The 19,721-nt window shown below is 39.4% G+C and overlaps 1 protein-coding gene across 3 annotated transcripts in view; it reads left to right on the top strand.

Annotated features, from left to right (window-relative positions):
* Positions 1–19,721, top strand: part of cadm2a (cell adhesion molecule 2a) — a 204,891-nt gene that overhangs the window by 125,878 nt on the left and 59,292 nt on the right. For 2 of the 3 annotated variants that reach the window (XM_006800056.3, XM_006800054.3), the window contains exon 2: positions 7,950–7,976. The exons of the other annotated variant lie outside the window; for it this stretch is intronic. In XM_006800056.3, the coding sequence (XP_006800119.1) occupies positions 7,950–7,976 (27 nt within the window). The remainder of the gene's footprint in view (positions 1–7,949; positions 7,977–19,721) is intronic. 3 annotated transcript variants of the gene reach the window in all.

Genomic DNA, 19,721 nt, shown 5'->3' with positions numbered 1-19,721 from the left:
AAATGTCCTGACATTAAAAACACGATGCCATGGCCACTGAATCTTTTTTCTAATATACTAACTCTAGATTGTGACCAGAGTGTGTGCCTTTTTTTTATAACACAATAAAGTGTGGGGCTTTTTCAGTCTCACCTTCTGCACCACATCCACCACTGACAAAAGATTACCAAAGATGACTTTTCTCACTGTGTTGAATTTCTGTGCTAAAACTTGATCTAAATTAGTATTTGTTCAGTGATGAATCACAACATCTGTCAGCCAAGTTATTTCTAATTGCGTGGCAGATGTTCGTACAAAATCTTTATCACAGTTTTAACATAGTTGTCACGAACAAATTGCTCAGCACCACAATAAAAAAATCAATGAGCCTAACTTTATGTGGGAAAAATTTGCAGTTGAACGAACATATTAATGATCTATTGAACGCCGGCGCGTGTCTCATTATTTTTTTCATTTTTTTCATATATATTGACTGTACATGTTCCATTGCTTCTACTTCAGTAACGATCAGTATCATACAGTCGGTACTACTTCCTCTCTCAGTTATGCAGGTATCTAAATGAGAAACATCAGGTGGATTTCTATTTTAAAAACAATGTAAAAATGATCTGAATGGAGCAAATAAAACTAGCTTAAATATATGCAATGCAATCAATATGGCATGTACTGTAAGTTGCATCATGCCTCACAACTTTTCTTCTGTGTACAATTAAATATGTTGCATTTGGCAACAAACTTTTACTATTTGGGGTTTTACTTGCCCATGTACTGTATTTGTGTAAATTAGCTAACGAAAGCACATCACAACTAAAGCAGTCACATCACAAAAGCTAGCAGGTGGTGTGATTAGGTGGAAACATACATTTAATAGGGAAGACAAACATCGTGATGTGAACTGGATCCAAATAAGAACCACAGAATTACCAAAAGCTTAGACAAAAAGGGATGTCATTTTACTGGGTCACCTCTGTGCTCGACCTGTGCCAACACAAAAATGAAGCCCAAAGAGGTGGCGGTCTATCATCAATAAGTAGTGGATCCCTTGAGTTATTTTCGTTCCACTTTGCCTCTAGGCCATGCAGAGTCACAATAACACAGCATATGTTCTTCAAAGAGGTAGAAAAAGAAAAACTACACCTTCTTAGATTTCTTAATATATTTTTCAAAGATACCCAGGCTTTCACAAATTAAATTCTCAACCTCTATTAAATCCCCACTGCATACAGCACTGTGCAAAAAAGAATCTTGAGCTACTACTCATTTCTTTAGATTTTGCTTCCAGTGAGTCAGACTTGAGCAATAGTCTTGGGCAATGGTTGTCCAGGCTTTCTGAAGGCCTTTGAAAGGGTTTTCTTTACATTTTCCTTTTTCATTAATTTTGAGTTCTTGTGAAATAGGTGAGAATACAGCAGATGGCTATCCCTAACCCTGGACTGAAAATCAGTGGAAACAGATCTTATCTGGAGTTTTTAGTTCAAACCTTTATTATTATGTGCAAAAGAGGTCAGGAGAGAGGTGTCTATATCCATCTGTAAAACACAGTGGAGGCTCTGTCATGGTTTGCTGTATTTCAGCCAGTGGTGTTAGGGATCATGTCAAAAGCGATGGAATTCTGAACACAGAAAAGGGCTGTCAGATTTTAATCTACCATGCATGTACCATCTGGAAAGAATCTGATTTGCAGCAGATTCATTTTTCAGCATGAAAGTGAACACACTGTCAGTGCAGAATACCTGGATAGAAATACACACAGTGGAACATTATCAGTCATGGACCGGCCTCCAAACTGTTTGGACCTCAACATTATTGAAGCAATAATGCTTCAACTATTCCTGAAGAGTCATGAAAGAAATCAACATATACTGATTAATAAAAGTAATAAAGCCATTATTGATAGTAAAGCTCGTTAGATTTGTACAAGCTTATATGCTGTATTTTCATATATGTTTCAATAAATCGCTCCACCTATTTCACATGTTCCTGCCAAAATACAAAGACATGTGTAGGTTCATTTCTTCAGATTGCTGCCTTGCAGATAAAAGTGTTTAAAAAACACATTTTTTAAAGTAATGTACTGAACTGTACTGTACGTACAAGGGTTGGTCACTGTGCTGGCAAACAGAATGTACGCAACTAAACAGAAGCTCTCGGGGGCCAGATTGTCTGGTGCCGTTCACACATGGTCTGGTGATGGTGATTCATAAGATTTTGTTGCAATTTCAGAAAAAACAAATCTGGAAGGCATTCAATCTGGGACCATAAACACCGCTACAGATCATCATCTAAAGATGGAGCAAGTGTTATGAAGAGCATGTACGTGTCATCAACGTGTGTGCCTCGTGTGCCCATCTTTGTCTCTGTTTTATGGGCATTCGGTTTATGAGCGCATGATTCAACCGCAGACAGAGTATGTATGTGTAATTGTGTTAAGGAGTGGAAATCAAATATGCTAGATTAAATGACAGAACAAACAGATGTGTGTCTCTCTGTAATGGAAGAAAACATGGGTGTGGTAGACAGATCTAATAAAGCAGACAGTATGGTGGCAATAAGCTGAGTTAAGTAACCTTGATTCCATCTATTAACACTGTTTACCATATCCTTTATTACAAAGAGATGAATCGCAGCCCTTAGCTAAAGCAGTGCTAAATCAAATAGGATTTAAATGCATTTGCTGCTAACTCAAATGAGATTCAAATGCATTCACTTGATCGCTATTTTGAAGCTGATTATTTTGCTTTGAATAAAAACAGCCACAAATGTGTGTAGGACCCTCTATGAATATGTCACAGTGTACATGTTTTTTACGCTCTCGTGAGTATGTGACGATTGATCGTTCTATGTACAGCCAAGTCATGAGGTGACAAAGAGTGTGTTAAGGTTTTACAGCAATCTGCTCACCGGTGGAATATTGGTTGGATTCCAAAGGGCCGGGAGTACATCAGACATATGGCAAAACAGCTGCTGCTGTACGAAAGATAAGCTAAACTCTCCATCATGCCATGTGACACCTCAGAGAGCCTCGCTGCACACATCGATCTCCATAGGCTTTTTACTGCTTGTCAAACTCTGAATATATCTGCCACTGTGAAAAAAGGTAGCCTGAGGGGATAGGCAATGCAGAAGGGCAGAGTAAGACGCAGGCAAGGAAAGGGTTAATCAGGAGGCAGAATAATTTGAAAAGAGAGGTGATACAAACTCCTGAATGTGCATAAGTTGAAGGAAGATGAATGTAGACAGAAAAGAGGAGGAAAACAGGAAGGATGTTGTATTGCAACATCCTTCCTCACGTCCTCCCAGGAGACTTATACCCCGAGGGAATACTGTGATCACCGCTATGTATGTGTGCATGTACATGCCTGTGTGTGTGTGTGTCACAGTAGGTGGTTTCAGTATGAACTATCACACAGTTTATTCATGACAGCTCCCTGCTGATGGATACAGAGACACCGAAGAACCTGCTTGCACCTCAGTACTTTCCTGTGTCACCAACATGCAGTCACTCACTTTTCATTTTCTTAGATAAAATGTCATTGTTTGCACATTGCTTAGACAAAGATCCTGCTTTAGATAATACTTGGAAAGAGGGATGGCATGCATGTGCATCCATCTGTTCATATTACAGTTATATTTACACAGTTTGAAAAAAAACCCACCAAATGTCTTAAGACGTGATGTGTTAATGACTGTCTTTTGTAATAGTATATAACATGTATCCAAGAAGCATGAAGTTCATTTAATGCAGATTACTTTCACCCTGCAGGACAGACCCCATTTTTACTACGCACTGTTATTTGTGCACGCAAGATGCCATGAAATGATGTTAAAGCTGAAGTGACATGGGTGGCAGACGAGTTCCAAATTAAAGCAGTTGAGACTCGATACAGACAGTGTTATTATCTTATGGCTATCACGCCTAGTTACACATTCAGCAGAGACACAGAAGCATACTAGAGTTCTAACAAGTCTGAAACCGTGGCCAAACAAAGCCAGACAAACCGAGAGGATTTACGTGATAGAAACACATCAGAAGGACAGTGTAACAAAATAAGGGAAGGGCTGCTTAAGTGCTTCAGCTAACTGCACGGATACCACTGGTATGTTAGTTAAGCTTTGTGGTGAAAAATACTTTAACGGGTGTCTGTTTAGCAATTCTTTATTAAAGGCTTGTTTTGTGTTGGGGTAAACAACGTGTGTGTGTATATATATATATATATAAGTAATAGTAATTGCATTATTTAATGGTTTTCTAATGAAATTGTGTTCATTATGCTCGTAGTCATGTAGAACTGTTAATCCCCAGTCCGGTTAGTGTTGGGTCCGGTGAAATCTATAATGCAAGTTTTCAGGCATAACTTGAGCTTAAAGACTGCCGAATAATGCAGTCTGTTTTTCAGTCATGATCCAATCTTGATTAGGTAATCATGAATATAATATTGTAATATTTATAGTTAAGCCCCATCCACATCCATAAAAGGGACTTTAGACATACACACATAATTAGCTTATAAATACTAGTTACTGATGTGGTAAAATTGTTGTCTTTCCCATTCATTTTCCCTCTCCATTTCATTTCCAGGTCAGTACACACTGTGCTTTACTCCCATTTATAGTGGCTTCAAAGTTGAGGTTAATTAAACATGGTAACTCCCTGTTTCTCACCACTAACAATTATTTTGTCACCAAATTTTTATTGACATTCCATTAGCATCGCTGTTTGTGCCCTCTCGAATATCCTGCTGCAGCCTCGGTTTGGTCCACCGACTGAAAAGTGCTGGTGAAGAAATATTCATAAATAAAGTGGTGTGTTGATGTGCTGAAGTGAACTCTCTTCTGAACATGAAACAATGGAAAAAGAAGCGCTTTTGTGTGGACAGTATACACAAACAGCCAAACTTAATCCAATTCAGGTGTTACATCCTTATCTCTCTCTAGTGGATTCTCTCCAATCAGTATGAAGTATTGAGAGCGTGTAATAGGTGGCCATTGTGTAATCAACTGGGGATACTATGCTCACTCCATGGTAAAATGGGGGAATGAGAGAACGGGATGAAAAGCGTTTTATGCAATTTCAGCTTGACTTACAGAACTGTTGTGTCGGTTGCCTGGTAACTGTAAAACTGAGACGCAAGCGTGGAGATGCTAGTGAACAAGTCTCCCTCCATTTCTTTTTTTCTCTTTTCTTAGCAGCTTGTCCTTTATGTCTCCCTATCAGCCGTATACACTGTATATTCCTCCTTTGTTATGAGTGAAAAGTTGTAAAAACACACATGTTTTTTTCACCTTTTGTCTGCTTTTTTTTCCCCACAGATTTTGACTTAGAAAGATCACAGAGGCAAAGTTGTGACAAGGAACTCATACTTTGACAGCAGGCATGAAAAGCAGGGACATAGAGAGGTCAGACACGGCTAAAGGAATATTTCACAAAGCCTTCAGTCTCATGTAGAAAGCAGCCCTGGTAGACATGTAACATCCGCTGCCCTTTTGTCTGTTGGGCCCTCTCCCTCTTGACCAGTGACACAACAACAAGGTGTGAAAATTTCAAGTGTCTGTGTGCGTCTGTGTGCATTTGCCTGATGAATATGACATATATGTTTCTTTTGTAGCACTTTTTCTTGCATTTTCTTTTGTCTTTCATATTCTCACTTCCCCACGCTACCTTGCGTCTTGGCAAGTTGTGAAATAGTACTAACAAAGCGTAATCATCTCTGTCAGCCACTGAAAATTGGCTATCAGGATTTAATGGCCCTCAAATATAAACAAAACAAAATCCATGTGAGAGTCGAGCGAGTGTACGGACTGTTTAGCAGCTGGTTTGTATCTCCGGGCCTGAATTCAAGGATTACATTTTGCTCCCTTTCTGATAGTGAATTTAAAATTCTGTATGAAATTTCCATATTTGTTATTGACAGAGAGCGCGGTTTATCAATCTGTAATCGAAAAGAAACCACAATAATTTTCATAACCTGCAGACTCGCTACCTGCAGTGAGATTCTCTTTGTTCTCCCTCTCCCTCATTCTTTTTCAGGCCCTGTCTCTTAGAGCTGTACACGTTTTCAGGCTCACTGGAGGCATTCCAATAGATCCATCAATTTGGCAAAGCAGTGTGTGTGAAGCATAAGAGTCATTCCCTCAGGATACACACGCAAATACACAGACACACACGCACACTAATAGACAATCTATGTTGTTTATTTGCCTCTCCTCTGTGTTTTTACCCGCAGGATGTCTCAGAGGTGATGCTCATGTGTTGGTTACGCCCTCTATGTTGTGGTTCCCTTTGTTTTTCATACATAGCTTTGCTGGCCTGTACTGAATAAGCTGCTAATTGAATACTCCCATAGCGTGCCATACACTGGTTTGGACACCATCCCTGTATGTCCTTTACTTCGCTGATTACAGAGCTGTCAGTCACAGAATTAGGGATGGGTATTGATAAGATTTTCACAATTCCGATTCCATTTTCGATTCTGTTTTTAATGATTTGATTCTATATCAATTCTTTTTTTTTAAAAAAAGGAGAACACTAAGGTCGATTAGCTTAGAACTTTGTTTTATATCTTCTCTTTGAACAAGATAGAAATTTAGGAGTAACATGGCCTTACAAACCCAACAGTGACATCTTAAGAGATCCACAGCCTACGGCTCTTCAATGGGGTGTCACAGGGTCCCCAGGAAAAAAAATAAAATAAAATAAATATTCTTCTGTAGCAATAACAAAGTATAACATAAATTATTCTGCAACAATTACACAAGAATATCCAGTAATGTCCTTGCCTACAATTAAACACATTCACTTACCAAATGTCGGGAGCATCTGCTGTGGCAAATGGGTGCAAGCCTTTTACCACAAACTTAGTCACTGCTCGGTGACATTCGTCTATCCTGGCCTGAAAGGAGACGCTACCGGTAGACTGCAGCGAGAACTGCCAGCATCTGAGCCAGACTCTGTCTCTCTCATCATGGTCACCTAAACGCACAGTAATGGCAGGTTTTGTAATAAGGCAGATCGCGCTAACATAATATGCACTGTTAGTTGATTATTTACCTGCCACATTAACGGGAGAGGACGTGCAAACGTTACCGCTGCTGCTGGGTTGAGATTCACGAGTTCGGAGCGGAATTAAAAACATGACATTCATTTAAGGTCATCGTGTGTTTTGTGAGCAAATGCTTTCGCATATTCGTAGTGTTTCCTCCCTTAAATGAAATATCTACTTTTCAAGTATTGCAAGTTGCCCTGTTGTCATCCGTTCTCGTAAAGTATAACCAAACTTTTGAGCGTTTGAGCCGCTTAGGCGCCGTGTTTCCTGCCAGGTAAATGACGCTCCGCAACGTGGTGACGTCATTCGGGGCGACTGGAATTGATAAGGGAATCGTTTGCAAAAATGGCAAACAATTCCAAGGAATTGAAACAGTGGGAACCGGTTCTCAACAAGAACCGGTTTTCGATACCCATCCCTACACAGGATGATATGATGGTTCGCCTGTGTCGGAATGTGTCACTGCATCCAAACATATATTTCACTACTATGAAACAAAATCTTTATTTTCTACCCAAAGTCAAATGACTAGCACAAATCCACAACCCATATACTGTAGGTCTGGCAGTTAAAAAACCAAAAGCAGTCTTGCATGATCCACATGATGTGTCTCGACTAATTAAAAGGTGTCACACTCTAAGGTCTCAATTTGCTGATGAGCTAAATCGGGACATTCTCTTTCAGGGTTGACTGATCTGTGCGGGTGGGGGTTCAGCACTTGTGACTGACATCCGAGATAAAGACAATGCTGTTTCTGCACATATGCGACAGATGCAGACACGCTGTTCTTCCTACAGTTATCTAATCAGTTGTTCTGTCTTCTTTCTTTGTTCTTTTTCCTCTGTATTCTGACATCTGCCTCTCTTGCTGTCCGTCCAACCCCACTTGCCTACTTGGGGACTTCAGTGATGGCTTCAAAAGGCAAAGTTCGAGGTGAGTGGTGGCTGCTGCTGCTGCTTTTCCTGCTGTGCCTCAAACTCAACCTGACAAACCAATATCAGAAAAGAGACTTAACCTTTTATTTTAAAAAATTAATGGACGGATATTTTAGTCTATTTGCTTCTATTCTTTTGTGTGCGTGTGTGTCTGTGCTGTTGTTCCCTGACTATTTTCAGAATAGTCATATTTGTGTATTTGGGTGAAAGGTTTTTTTTTTTTTTTAAATTTCAGATTTCTAATACAGTATTTTGCCATAGTGGGATTTATCACTATCCCAACACTGAAAAATAATGTGGAAAAACTCATTTGTTTGAGAATAAAATTAGACAGTTTGTTTCAACATAGATTTTTAGATTTGTAAATTAGTACTAGGGAAAGGGTAATCATTTAGGTATGTATATAGTGCAAAGACAGCCCAAGGTCATGCAATTATTAATCAGCTATTTAACTGTGTGATAATGTCCTTTGCCATTGCTTTTATTGGAAAGGTGGCAGTACATTAAAGAGATCCAAATCTTCTCCATCATCTTCTGTGTCTCCGCTATGGCAGCGAGAACGGATTATAGATCAAAAAGTGAGTCAGAGAGGAGAAGCAAAGTGTTTATTTGAGAGCAGATAACCTGATTTCATTCTGCATGCCTCAGCAAATATGCTTCTCAAAGACTAAGAATTTATTCAACCGTGGTTATAATCCCTTTCTGTTTAGTTACCATCTTTGGCTAATGATTACACACACACACAGTCACTTCCTAAGCAGATATTTGATCATAATTCAGATGAAAGGATTGGTATCAGCTAAGGTTGGCATACCTAATAAAAACACTCAAACTGTATCAAAGCATATTTGGCAGAAATGAAGCTCCTTTTTTTAAAAATTTTATAGATGTTTTGCAGTGATTATGCAATAAATACATTTCTTCAAGAATCATAATCTGAGCCAAACTTTTAAATTAAAGTGGCAGAACTTGAAAGTGTTTGGCTTTTATATAACTCAGGTTATTATAATGAGATCGCTTTGGAGCTCAGTCCCAAATTCATCCTGCAGCATGACTGTGACAACAATAGGGCAGTCAGAACCAGAAAGAACAATCCTCGACAACAAGAAGAACATGGCTCCCGCAGCAGATGGCGTGAGCCCTGATCGCAACTTCATGGAGTCAGTATGGAATAGAGTGAATAAACAGAGGCAATCAAGACAGAGGAAATATGGCAAGTTGCTCATTATTTTAAATAAAATAGCAAATCAGCTCAGTTGAACAGCTTTTATCTTAATCGAGAAGCCTCCTGTAGAAAAGTAACATTTTATAGAATTATTTCTGTGCTCAGAGCTCGTTCGGACCTTCTACACAGGTCCTTCCAGTGTTTGTTTCCTTATGGCGCATCTTAACATACAATGCTAAAAAGCTGTATACTACTAACCCAGTCAGAATGTAATTTCAAGTGAAGGAAGCAACACTTGTTGTTCTCAGAGTTTGCCTGCTGCCGAATGGTAGATTTGGTATAATCCTCATGTTAAAACCCTGTCATCGCCTTACGTCCTCCTTCCCTGCTATCCTCAGCTGTAGTGATAGTAGTCACAGGATCAGCATCACATTCCCCCTCAACACTTCGCTACAGTTTTTTCTCATTTTCCCGCTGCGTCTGAATGCATAATGAATTTAGACCACCTCTTTCCTGATCAGCATCCAGCTGCGTGTGTTTAACTGTATCATCTCTGTCTCACTCACTCTTGATTCCCTCCTCTCTTTAAAGGCTACCCTAACCTGACTATCATCCTTTTCTATCTTACCGCAGCAGTATAGGAAATCCATTGCACTCTTTAATAGGGGGAACAGAAGATGTGTAGATCAGAGTCGAGCACATGTCTCCGGCCTGCCTCTCTTACCCTTATAATGAGCCTACTGGTAGGAAAACATAACAAGCCAGATAAGATTCATGCTGATCAGTGGGTGGATAAAGGCTTAGCTCACCTCAAAGTATCGGTTCATCGGTATGTGTGCAACTGAAGGACTGAGTGGATGGTTAAGGGTGCCTTTATTCTTTTGTAAATGTATATATAGCATCGCCAATTACTGCATAAAGCATGAAAGATTAATTCAAAGATGTTTTTTTTTCTGTTCTTCTACTTTTTTCTTTTTTTTAACTTGTGGAAGTTTACATCGCAGTTATATTTCACAGTCAGCATTGCAAATGAGCACGAAGAGCAAAAAAACAGCACAGAAAATAAATATATGGCATTTGTATGTGCACAAGTGACACAATTTCTAACTAAATTTAATTAGTGTTTTTTAAACTTTACAAAATCATTATTTAGAGTGAGTCTTGTACATGCTTCACTTGCACTGTAACCACAACACAACACATAAATCGATTGGCCAAAATATTTACAAAGGGCTGCTGATAAAATACTCAAGTAGTCACTGATAAAATACTGTCTATATATTCTGTAGATGGCATGTGGGTCTCCTCACTAATTCATAGTAACGCTGCAGTGGTGGTGTTTCTACAGAGTCACATCTGAGAAAACATCTGAGAATAATTCAGTGTGATCAAATGAACGTTTATTTTCTGCTCAAAATGTTAAAGGTATTAGCTGCATATTGTAAATACACAATCATAACATCTTTTAATAAGTTTCACTCAATTTTCCTAAATTTCCTTCCCAGCATCCCAAAGCAGCAATTTTGGCCTTGTGGCCAAACCGCATTACTATAACATCTGTATTCATCAAGTGATGCACACTGGCCCAAAAGCATTCATTCAGTCAATGGAAAAAGAGTCAATGCAAAACTGAGTGTTAGAAACTCTGCAAAAGGCTTCTTGTCATTATGAAAAAGACTCACTCTAAGACATAAAAGATGCGCTGTTAACATCTGGTACTACATATCAAGGTCTCTCTCAGAAGCTGTGTCGAAGCTGTTTTTTGACTGGCACACAGTTTGGGCTTCTCAGTCTACTTAGCTGTAGTGCATATTAAACAAAATGCTAAAATCAGTCTATTTTTTTTCTTTCCATTTTTTATCTTATATCTATTTAAAGATAATCTTGCCCCGAGCTTTTGGAAGCACAAAACTGTGAAGTTTAGTACGTTTGCTGCAAGCCACAGGTTGACACCTGTTTTCTGCTTTTCCATACATTTCTGTACACAACTACTGCAACTCAAAGAATACAAAGTCACAAGCAGCTCTTGTTTGCAGCCTACTCATGATGTACAATGAGTTGTTCACTTAGGTGACGAAAATTGTAACTTGAAAAATATGCATACCATCAGGAAAGTTGTGATCATTTTTGCAAGCATAAATTATAGCACACATGGGAAATTTAGTGTGGATCCAGGCTTGCAGATTGTCTCAATCAACCCCCGAAAGTCCAAAAAGGAAAACCTGTAAAAGCTGGAACCTCAGCACGGTGCGTGCATATGCCACTGGAGGCACACAAACATTTTTAAAATATATATCAGAAAGCTACAGGACCGGAAGTCTTTTTGCAACCACGACTATAAAACCTTCTGATGTCCTTCACATGGACTGAAACTTTTTAGGCACTTCCATATACGCTGATATTATTAACATGTAATATAGCTACACATGTGAAACTGTTTCATTTATGTCACCTGCCTAAATTCATGGATTTCAGCATATTTCTTCTCTTTGTATGTCCCGTTTCTGTTTGTGTGCAACCCCCTGCTTGTTGTCCACCCCTCCTATAGTGATACATCCATTTTACTGCATTAAAACAAGTCGAAAATGATCACAGTGACACCCTGAACTCTGATGTTAGCCTACACAAATAAAACTGAGTTGACTTAATTTAAGTTATTTTGGGGGATTTTAAAATTCAATAAAAATAAAGTCTAATTGTTGTCAGCAAACTCCACCACATTCTTGTTCAACATAACACAAGGAAAGTTTTAAAGGGACATAGTATACCAGGAAATTTAATATAACGAAGTTGCTAAAACAGACAAAAAAAAAAAACAAACAAACAAGAGAATTAAAAAAAACATATAAAACATGCATAAAACCTCGAAGAACAAAGAGAACTTTTGAATCTGATCTGTAGCAGGATTGATAAGGAGGAAGTGCACTTGTTCAATTTTGTATTTACATTTATTTAAAGTATCACTCTAGCTTGCTTTCCTAATCTTTTGAGACAGACGGCTCTCAAAGTTTAGGAGCATTAACGACAAAAACTGCATCCCCAGACGAAAAAACATTGGATGTCTGTGAAAAATATTGGCTGTCTTCCAGTTTGGCAGTAGAGGATCCAAGAGTACAAGGGCTAGATTTACTAACAGTCTGCGTCAGCGCAAAACCCTCTTTTGGCAATAAAAAGCAACAACTGGGATTTACTGAAGAGGCACAGTGTCAGTTTTGCAACTGACAGGTGTGGATCGAGGTATTTTTGCAGCTGGAATTATTGCCTATATATTTCTAAGAGTTTCCCTCTCAGGGCTCAAACTGTTTTGGTTCTACAGAAAAAGTGTGAATGTGTAACTACAGCAGTGCATGGTGTGCTGCCTGACAAGGTTGGCAAGTGGTAGCATGTATAATGAGGAAAGTAATGGACCAAGACACCTGCCCTGTGCAACACCACAGGAAATGAGGGCAGTCTCTGTGGTATTATGTGCTCTACTAAATGAAGATGTGATAGTGGCCTGTCTCTACTCAGTATTCTAGTGTCTGAGTTCTAACTCTTCTTCAAAAGAGGCTGTACTACAAGTGTTTTGACAGTGTATTTAAAAACTCAAATAAAAAATTCAGTTAGTGCATTTCACAATAATAATAACTGGATTAAGTTATGAGATTTAAGGTTGTCAAATAGTGTGAAACAGAGACGGAAAAGTTTGATAAAATTTGGAGGTTTTATGCAAAGTAAGACTGTATGGAAACCTTACGTCCATGGGGATGCACTCTTCTCCACGTGTCTGCTCCACGTGTCAAAAATGTTAACTTCCCATCTATCCATCCGTTCATTTTCTGCATCTTACCCAGTCCATACTGCAGGGGCGCCAATCAAAGCAGAGCTGCCCAGACCTTCCTCTCCCCAACCACCACGACATAATCTGAACTGTTGATTTGTAAGATCGGTAATCGTCAATTGGAGTGATTTCAGTGAAAATGAAAAACATGTAACTGTAACTGCAGCTAGTATCAGCCCTGTCATTGTGACTGACTCATAGCTGTGGCAAAAGTGCTTTGTGGCAAAGTAAGTCTGACACCAACCAAATGATGAGAGCTGTTTCTTTTTTTTCCTTTTTTTTAAATTAGTACTTTCTGCCCACTGAATCTTGCAGGTCCCCCTGGGGTGACAAGCATTTCCCCAGATCCTTCTTAAATGAACAGAATCTGTCAACACATCACTACACATTAGAAAATCACACTGTGTCATGTTGATTTGGGGAATTTGGGAATTTTTGGTGGCAGCAGTGATTAGTTTGATTTCCCTCATGAATGCCACCCTAGCCTGCGATTATCCTGCTCTCACCCTGTATGAAAGCATAAGAGATGAAATCCTTCCTGTGATAAAAAAGAAGATGAAGTCAAGTACACTCTTCCTCCACATTATTTTGCAAAAAAACACAATACATTTGATTTCCCTGCCCTTATGCTTTTATGATATTTAATTTGAATGACCTACTAAGCCAGTAAACGTGTGGATGCCTGCTAATATTGCTTGGCCTTATATTCAAGAAGAAATCTAGCCAAAGCTTTGCCTTCATGGCCTTATAAAGTGAATAATTCAGTAGATGAAGCTGTGATCTTGCTATTTTGAAAAACACTAAAGTGAAGATAAAATTCGTGGATATTGCACCTATTACTATTACATATAAAGCACACAGCAGTATGTATAGCGCAAAGGGGGTACACAAATGTGTACTTAATATGTATTTAATAGTACCTGCTTATATTTTATGTATAAATCAGGACTGCATAATTTTTGAATGTTTCCAAAGTTTCTACTTGACAGTTCAGAGAATTTAACTGTGTAAGAACTGGCTCTTTGATGGCTAGAAGGAAACATTTAAGATATTTTTCCTTTGTTTCTGCTCTCGACTCAGTTGTTTTCTTCATTCTCTCCTTTTTTCTCCTTTCTTTTTTGCGTGTCAAAATATGTGCTATCCTTTCCTAATTGTCTTTTGCTCTCAGCTTCGTCTTCTTCTTCTTCTTGCTTGTTTGCTTTTGCTAGCTGGAAGAAAGCACTGTATGAAGTATTTATGAAGGCCTGGTTTACCTCCGTCATAAAACCGTGAGATGTCTGACCTTGGCTCAGAAAGGATAGTGAGATCCCTGGCCATTCTGGACTGAGCAAGCTTGAACTCAGGCAGCTTACATGCTGAGAATGGGCAGAGGTTTATATCTCTGCCCTTTAAATTGATGTGGCTGAATCAAGGGCAGAAAATACTGGGCAAATGGTAGAAGTGTCAGTTTGAATTTGGGTTGTGGGCTTTTATAAATTTCAATGTGTAGGTTTGGCTCCTGAAAAGTGGCATCGCAGAAAAGTTCAGCTGTGGCAGGTCTTTGTCATCAAAAACAGAAACAAAAAACTCAAGAGGAGATACGTGAGCTGGCCTGTTTGTTTCTCGTAGTGCTTTGTAAACTCGAGGAACACCACTTCTTCTACAGTGTTTGCCCTTATATATTAAATATATATTATATATTAAATGTTATTATTGTCCTTACATGAACAGCATGTGTTAACATTATCCACTCAGTGGAAAAGGAAAAAAACATACACAAACAAACCTGGACTCTCTCTGTAACGCTGCTCTTAAACAACACCTAACAGCACCATGGAGAAGTAGGTGATATTTTGTTGATCTGACTCCAAAGGCCAAGTTGGATGTCAAGTTTGCAACGGCAGCACCAACAGCTGCCCAGTCTAATTACTGTATGTAAATGACAACAGCACTGCCGTAGCCAGCCTCTCTGGTGCCGAATAATTAATTTCATATCTCCAGATCAAAAATGACTGTCCTGAGGTAATTGTATGCTCGTGCTGAATACAAAGGTAGCTCCACCCTCTGCAGGGGTTGCATTCAATTTGCTCACAGCAAGAAACTTATCATTGTCAAAAGAGCAAGCTCAGATTAGAAATACTCACACGTGGGCACGCTCGCTTGCAAGCGCAATTTACATACGCCTCATTTGCCAAGAGAAAAAGAACAAAGCTGAAAAGTGAATGTTTATTCAGTTATAAGAATGAAAACAGAGAGAACCACTATAACCCAATTTCTGACCATTTGCATAACAATACCGTTCATATACGGACAGGTGACAGATTAAAGTAAACACCTGAACTGTAGACCCCTACAGAGAGGGGATCAGGTGGCTCTGTTATGCTGTGAGGGGCATAATAATGGCACTGTGTGGGATCACTTGCCCTCTTAGAGGGAACTATGGCAGTTCTAAGTGATCACTTTGGCGCTGCAGTGAAACATTTCAATCCAGATGGGAATGATCTCTTCCCGGATTAATAATATGATCTGTAGGTCACAAGGGATCACCTATAAGAAACACCGAACTGAGATGTCCGACAGCACTCTCCACTGCCATCATCAAAAGCCCGAATAAAAGGCAAATCCACACAGGAAGCGACAAGCAGCAACAGGCTGAACAGGAGCCACAAAAAGTCAGTGACATACAGCGACTTCAGGTGATGGCAGGACATATAACTTGTGGTGACACAAGGCGGGCAGGTCCTGAGCTTCTCGACCAGCAATTAAAAATAAAAATGAAGAAACTGATTAGTAACTATGTAACTTAGGCAACCAGACCCTACAATATCTGCTAGTAACTGACAATCAGCTACAAAGTGATGGGCAATGAATGTGGGTGCTTCTTAAGGGAATATCTTTGGAGAACCTGATAAAACAACACCTTACTAATGGTCTTACTTATTTTAATAAAGATTACTAAACTTAGATATAGAATAATAGAATGTATGATATGTCAACTGTATAAATATTTATTGTCAGGTATTAGTTAACTGAAGTTTGGATTATACATTAGAAAAGGTTAGCCCCAAAACACAACTGAAAGAGGCAGAGGTGTAAAGATGATAACAACAATTAGAATGGTGTGAAGTCTTCACCAGCTATACAAGGTTTTAATGGATAAATGCACACAGGGAGAAAAATGAAAGGCAGATTTTAAATATTTCCACTTATGGGTGTTTTGGCAGCAGTGAAAGTGCTTTAAATCTAACTGTGCCTCCCTTTTCAAGCAATACCAGTCTAAATGCATTCAATTGTGTTTTTATTGCCAGAGATTTCACTTTGTCTTCTCTTTTCAAGATATTCAAAAGATAAATTACATATGGTGCTTTAGACTCCACTCATACTCTTGTTCTTAAAAGCTGCTATATACTTTTTGTCACAGTGGTAATTACCCTTTTTTTCCCACAGGAACGTGCAATTTCATTTCATAGTGAACACTAAAGGCTGGCTTTTTTATGCCAGGCGTAATAGTGTTATGAAATGTTGATAAATCACATTGGAGATGCAACATTGATTTAGGATGGATGTTGATAGAAGGCGTGAAAAAGGTCACCGCAAAAGCGAAAAGAGACAACGCCGTGTACGCAGCGTGTTCTCGAGAAAAATGTGTGTGAAAATTGTCACAGTTGGAGGGAGAGTCCCAGAGTGAGGGCAGTGAGTGATGATGCTCTTCTCTGACATGTTAACTTCTGTTCCAGGAAGTTACTAACCACAGTTTGTGCTTCATGTGATCAGTCCTAGCCTTTCCTTCCTGGAAATGACAGCGTATTCTTATTTTTATGTTCATTTTTTTCCAGTTGCATGTTCAATATTTTTTCTGATGCTTTAAACGAGTGAAGAGGTTGGAGAGTTTTTATTCTCAAGGACGCTGTGACAGGATACATCCCTGGCTGATGAAATCACACCAGCTCTTGAGATGATAAAACTGTTGACCTTGTACCTTCTCTCCAATCACCAGGCCACCCTGCTGCCTGACACTTTGAGAATCACTCTGAAAACCTTGTGTACCCAGCTGCGTAGCCACCTGTGTAACCTTATAGACACTAACTGGTCATGGCAAAGCTGTCATGTCCTATGTAATCTTTTGCCTCTCATTCATTATCTTCTTAGTGGGATGCCTTTTTTAACAGTGAGCCACTTAAAGGCCACGCTTTATAGTGTCAGAGCATCTGAGAATATGCTTTGCAGGGTGGCTAAACCTTCGATGTGGTTTCAAATGCACATTTTTTTAACACAGGATTATTGGAAAAACATCAGCAAGTGCTCATAATACATTTATTCTTGCATTATAACGTATAGCGATAATGGGAAATTCTTCTCTAAGGCCCTGCAGATCTAGTTCAGGTTCAAGTGATTAATTGCTCTGAGCTTAACAGTTTAAATGCAGTTCTACTGTGTTACATTGTGGGTTTTATTTTTGTGCTTTTGACTATTGTTCTTACTTGCGGTAATAACATTGTGCCTCCTAATTCCAAGGGAGTCCCACAAGAGCTCCCACTCAGTATTAGAACTTCTCTTTTCCCAGCGCTGGAAATAAAATTAAAGTTTTAAACAAACCCAGAGATTAACCTAACTTGTGTGGAAAAGGAAACAAAGGCAAGCAGAAAAATGTATACACATATTTATTATTGTATTTAACGTGGTAGATAATAGCCAGACTTAACAAGCTAACTCTTAGCTCTTTGCCAGTTCTCACATCATACTTTTCATAACCCACACAAATTATGGGCATGCTCTACTAATCTGGAATTGTCCTTTAAATTTTAAGCGTGATCCCAAGCCTGCAATTATCACTTGTGCATGACTGGCTTAAAGGGTGACTCGGCTAATCAAAACTGTGGCCTGCCTCTTCCCGTCCTGTAATCCTGTATTCTCGGCCATACATCACAGCTCTACAGCTCAGTTGAGCTCCAGTCCTGATATAAAGGTCAGTAGCTCCAGGCTGTCCATCTGTCTGCTGCATCTCTCTCTTTTTCTCTGCTTCTTGAATGCCTAAATAAGAAAGGTTAGTAGACTCGGCTGCTCTTGCTTGAAAGGTTATGTGGGGGAGCAGACAGGAAGCACCCAGGATACTCTTATATTCGTATCAGTGTTATTTGTCCAGTCATTTGCTTGGGCAAGAAGCGGCTGAATTGGCCCGTGCATTTTTCTATAATGCCTTTCATGTTTAGGCACTAAAACTAAAGTGGGAGCTGTGTGGGGGCTATAGCATTAGTTCCTGCTGTCACTGAAGTTACCGCAGCTTCGTGTGTGCATGCAGGGTTCTTTTGATGCTGCAGAATGAATTAAGAGCCAATCAGAGCCCCCCTTTATGGTCATTTGTGATGGATAAGAATCTACAGCTAAAGTGTCTGAAGCTTTTGCACAGTATAGTAAATGATCTAATTCGAGCTAAATAAAGCAGAGCTAATTTCATAATGTCATTACTTTATAATGTCATGTAGATGAGAGGATTGTTGACCTGTCTTAGCCTTAGCATGTCAGTCAAGGTGGAGGGCAATTAAAATGACCCCATTCGCCGTGACAGATAGAGCACAATTGAGCAACAGAAAAGAGGTAGGATCAAGATAAACTTTAAAGACTAGGGAGCAGCAGGAGACAGAGAGAATATGAAAATGAGAGACAAAGCAAGTGGAAATGCCACCCTTCAGGGATCAACTAGAGGAAAAAACGTGACAGAGCGGGTGGAGGGAATTGAGTGGAATGGATGTGAACTGGAAAAGACAGAGCAAGAAACTGAAAGTAGGAGAAAGAGTGGAGTTGAAGTGAGGAAAGGGCCTAAATTTAGACATGGAAATCAGGAGAGAACAGCTGCCTCCTTCCCTCAGGAGATACATTTAAATCAGGTCTGGCTGGCCAGAGGGGAGAATGGAAGAACCTACTCCACTGGCCAATTAGGCGCAAAGAACACTACGCTGTTCTAATATAACCATCATTGTGGCCCCTTTGGCCCTTTCAGTCCCAATGGAAGTGTAGCACCAGACACTGACGCAAAGCATAGACAGAGGGATCCCCGGACTATTGTAGATCTGTGTAGGAGAGGAGAGGAAAGAAGAGGAGAGATGAAATGTAGAAGCTAATAGTTTAGTGTGTCTAGCCAGAGTAAACCTATGGCATAAATATCTTTACATCGGCCTGATAGACCAGTGTGCCTCTGCTACCAGTCAGTCACTGACCAAATAGCTTTACACATATCTAATTCTGGAAAGGAACTGCAAACCAACTTATGGTGAAAATGTTATGGTATGTGGCAGGCTTTAGGTCATTCCATGTTGACCTGCAGCAGGCTGACGTTTCCCTCTCACACAATTCTGCACTTTGTAGCAGAAAACTACAGCTCTTATTTTGTTTCGTATCAATACGCTATGCAAACACCCATATCAGTTTAAACTGCATACAGATTTGAATAAAGCTACATTCAAAACAAAATAAAATGAGGTGTGTTACACAACATATCTGCAACATAGTGCTAACACAATGCCGAGTAATTAGCCAGGGTATCCATCTGTTTCCTTGTTGAAGTAGCTGTTGTTAAAAAATAGTTTTATCAAATTCCAACAGGATCAGCTCAGTCAGTACGAGGCAAAGCTGCAAACTAGCATTTTAAAGGTGTGATAAGAGAGCGATGTGGGCATTTAAATGTATTAGGTGAAGAGTCACACTGGATCTTGGGGTGTTATATTTTGAGATGTGATTGAGCGGGCGTAAGTTAGCCATGTGCACTGGTGTAAACGTTTTTA

This window comes from Neolamprologus brichardi, chromosome 10, assembly GCF_056152115.1.
Source record: "Neolamprologus brichardi isolate AB-2024 chromosome 10, ASM5615211v1, whole genome shotgun sequence".
In the NCBI taxonomy this organism is placed as follows: domain Eukaryota; kingdom Metazoa; phylum Chordata; class Actinopteri; order Cichliformes; family Cichlidae; genus Neolamprologus; species Neolamprologus brichardi.
Note: the sequence above shows the minus strand (reverse complement) of the source record. Positions and strands in the feature narration are given on the sequence as shown.